The sequence below is a fragment of the Leiobunum rupestre genome, chromosome 3 (assembly GCF_980474605.1).
Source record: "Leiobunum rupestre chromosome 3, qqLeiRupe1.1.hap1, whole genome shotgun sequence".
Taxonomy (NCBI): Eukaryota; Metazoa; Arthropoda; class Arachnida; order Opiliones; family Sclerosomatidae; genus Leiobunum; species Leiobunum rupestre.
The window spans coordinates 76,863,502-76,866,866 of record NC_143386.1 but is presented as its reverse complement, the minus strand read 5'-3'; the positions used below and the strand labels follow the sequence as shown (position 1 = coordinate 76,866,866).

Sequence of the window (3,365 nt, the reverse complement as noted above, 5' to 3'; positions counted from 1 at the left end):
TTTAAAATATCAGTGAAAGTGGGTAAAATTGAAGCGGAGAAAGACCAGAATGGAAATATCCTTCGATATAGTGTCGTGCGCAAACTTATTGCAGCGCTTAATGAAAGTTTAAAAGAATTCGGGCTTGATAATGAAATTAAAATTGAACTCCACACAAAACCAAACGGGCTCTGTTGGAATTTGATAACCACCAATAACTACCATATTAGAATTCCCAATGGACCAATTAAAGAGCTTCTCGATTTTGAACCTAACATAAATCCATATCGGAAAGACGGATTTCATATTGGGTCATATTTTTGTACGAAACCTTTTGCTGGTTATATAAAGTCCTTATCGTTAAATAACTTTAATTACATTGAAATTAGAAGTGATAATGTACAAGACGCCGCGTTTAGAGTCGAAACTCGAATTGATTATCAAATACCGACTGGTGCTTACTCGAGTGTCCAAGACATTTTAGACGCAATGATGTTAACCTTGGATGAGGAAATAAGGGATAAATTTCAATTAACCATTAACCATAATGGATCCGTTCACATTGGAGCCGCGGCGGGGTTTGCAATTATATTTCATTCATCTGAGAAAGGTCTCGGTGAAATGCTAGGCTTTACGCGCTTTAGTGAACTCTTGGCCAATACAGATAGTCTCTACGCTGCTGATTTATCAATGGGAGCCAGAACACTATATATATATTCAAATTTAATATACCCTCAATATGTAGGCGATACGTTTGCCCCTTTGATGAAAATAATACCGCTAGCTGGAAATGATAAGCCGTTTGAAAAATCTATTATTTTTGACAAAATTGATTACTATCCTTTGAGAACAAATAATACAGAAATAGTTGACATTGACATGAAAACGGATTTTGGCGAAACAATAGCCTTTATAAACGGAAAAAGTGTCATTAGACTTTATTTGAGACGCAATGGCCGACAGTGAAAGTTATTTCAAATATTACCGCGAACAATATGGTGGCGGACCATTTTTTGCCGGACCTGTTTATCAACGGGGAAGAGGCGTGGGCGGAATTTTTAAAAAGCTGATAAAATATATAACACCCATTATCAAACCCGTGACCAATGAGGCTTTTGGAGTAGGCAAGAGATGGTGGCAAGATTTAAAACAAGGACATGACCCTAAAGAAACGTTAAAGAACAATTTAAGAATCGCCGGTAGCAATTTATTACATAAAGCGGCTGATCGATTAACGAGAAATCAGTCTGGCAGCGGCTGCCGTAAACGACGAACGGGCCCCATTAGGAAACGAAAAAAAGTGTCCAAACGGAGAGTTACAAAAAGAACCAAACTTGACTTTTTAGGATAATAATGGCGGTTTACGAGGGAATGCTAAGTCAGCTGGATATTTTTCAACGCCCATTGGTCAATACTAATGTAATTACCACAACGGAAATAAGATATTTACCAACAAACAATTTATCGGACAATGGCCCTCTGGAATTTTTTATTCCCGCGTCGGAAGATTTATATATGGATTTATCAAAAACTATGTTAAAATTGAAACTGAGACTTTTACATAACGATGGATCGAATGTCCCCGCCGCTGAAACAAAAGTGGCACCAACGAATAATCTTATAGGGTCGCTTTTTAGTCAATGCGATTGTTATCTCGGGGATACTTCTACCCAGTCCGCGAACAACTGCTACGCTTACAGTTCCTACATTGAAAAATTAGTCAACTATGGAGAAGATGCAAAAAATTCGCAGCTCCAAAACGGGCTCTTTTATATGGACTCTACGACCAAGCCTTCGGAAATGTGGTTAGATACGTTCAAGTCAGAGTCCAACGGGGCCCTGAAGCGAGGCTCAAGATCAAAAGAATCGCAATCCTTTGAAATAATGGGGCCTTTGTCTGTTGATATTTGCAAAATTAATAAGTTTATGTTAAACCAAGTTCCGGTACGATTTCGTTTAGTTAGAAGCCCGCGCCTAACTACCGTCATGTCTATGGAAGCAGGCAAGGATTATAAACTAGTTATAGACCAAGCGTACTTGTACGTGACAAAAGTTAAAGTTAATCCTTCAATCGTATTGGCGCATGCAAAAATGCTAGAATCAGATATTCCAGCTATCTTTCCCTTAACGCAAACGATTGTTAAAAATTTTAGCGTAGCGAGAGGCCTAACGAGTATAAACCGCGATAACATCATTTTAGGTAGATTACCGAAACGAGCTATTGTGGTTTTTGTCAAGGAAGATGCGTTTATCGGGTCATTGAATAGTAATAGTTTACAATTTGAACATTTAAACGTGACCGGTTTGTCCCTCTCGGTGGGTCCTGATCGTTATCCTCCCGATGGGTTCCAAATGGACTACGACGAAGGGAATTATTGTTTACCTTATCAGAGTCTATTTTCCGCGATGGGGATCGATGGGGCCGACCGTGGTAATTTCATAAGTTTTAAAAATTTTAAATCCGGGTATAACATGTATCTATTCGATCTAACAAGCGACAACAATGCTAGTGGGGATTATATGTCTCTTAGAAAGGACGGTAGTTTACGACTCGATGTGCAATTTAAAAACGCATTAACACATAATGTGACATGTATAATGTATTTTGAATTCGATAATGAGATTTTGATAACACGCGATCGCAAAGTAATTTATAACGCCGAATAAAACCCATTTAAAGCACTTTACCTTAAGCGGTTTAACAGTTCCTCGCTTGCAATCGTTCAACCATGTCACGCTCTCATTATCTCTCCGATAAACTGGAAATTTTTCTTTCAAATGACATTCCGGGTACCGATCTTAAAATTAAACGCCAAGGGCATAGAAAATACGTTTCATTTAATCTTAACGTTTGGGAAAACTTATGGACATTTTCCGATGAAATTGACACATTCTTTGACTTGACAAAACCCCCAACCCGATTTCATAGTTGGCTAACCGATTACGTAAAACTCGAAGGATTTATATGTCAAAGAGGTAAATTTATTGATTTGCGTTCGCACGTCCGCGGAGCTAATGACAAGTATAATGTTTTGTACTCGACTTCAAACGGTTTTGCAATGTGTAAAACAAGCTGGGAGCGGTTAAAAATTATTCGCTTAAGTCTTAATACGGAAATTCAGGAGAGAAAAAACTGTTACCAGTGTATGAAGAAATGTATTAAAGACGAATTAACCGAGATTCTAATGTCGTTAACGGGATCCTGTGAAAATACAGCATGTCACTTTCAATTGGCTCATGACATTACGTGCCTTCCCGTAGCTTCGCATTGGTCTGAAAGGCTTGAGGCTAATGTGAAAAGAGCTCTTCCTCTGGTCAATTATCAAAAGACTCTAAATAATTTTAACGAAAACTACCCACATTGTTCTTTAAACATACATAATTTA

General features: G+C 38.0%; 1 protein-coding gene across 1 annotated transcript; it reads left to right on the top strand.

The window, feature by feature from the left end:
• Positions 1–1,512: 1,512 nt before the first annotated feature.
• Positions 1,513–2,646, top strand: LOC149954626 (uncharacterized protein F54H12.2-like). Its single transcript, XM_090169998.1, has one exon. The coding sequence runs from the start codon at positions 1,513–1,515 to the stop codon at positions 2,644–2,646; it is 1,134 nt and encodes a 377-aa protein (XP_090026124.1).
• The last annotated feature ends 719 nt before the right edge of the window (positions 2,647–3,365 follow it).

Excerpts from the sequence above, each read along its gene's own strand:
- LOC149954626 (XM_090169998.1), top strand. The coding sequence starts at position 1,513 with ATGTTAAAATTGAAACTGAGACTTTTACATAACGATGGATCGAATGTC.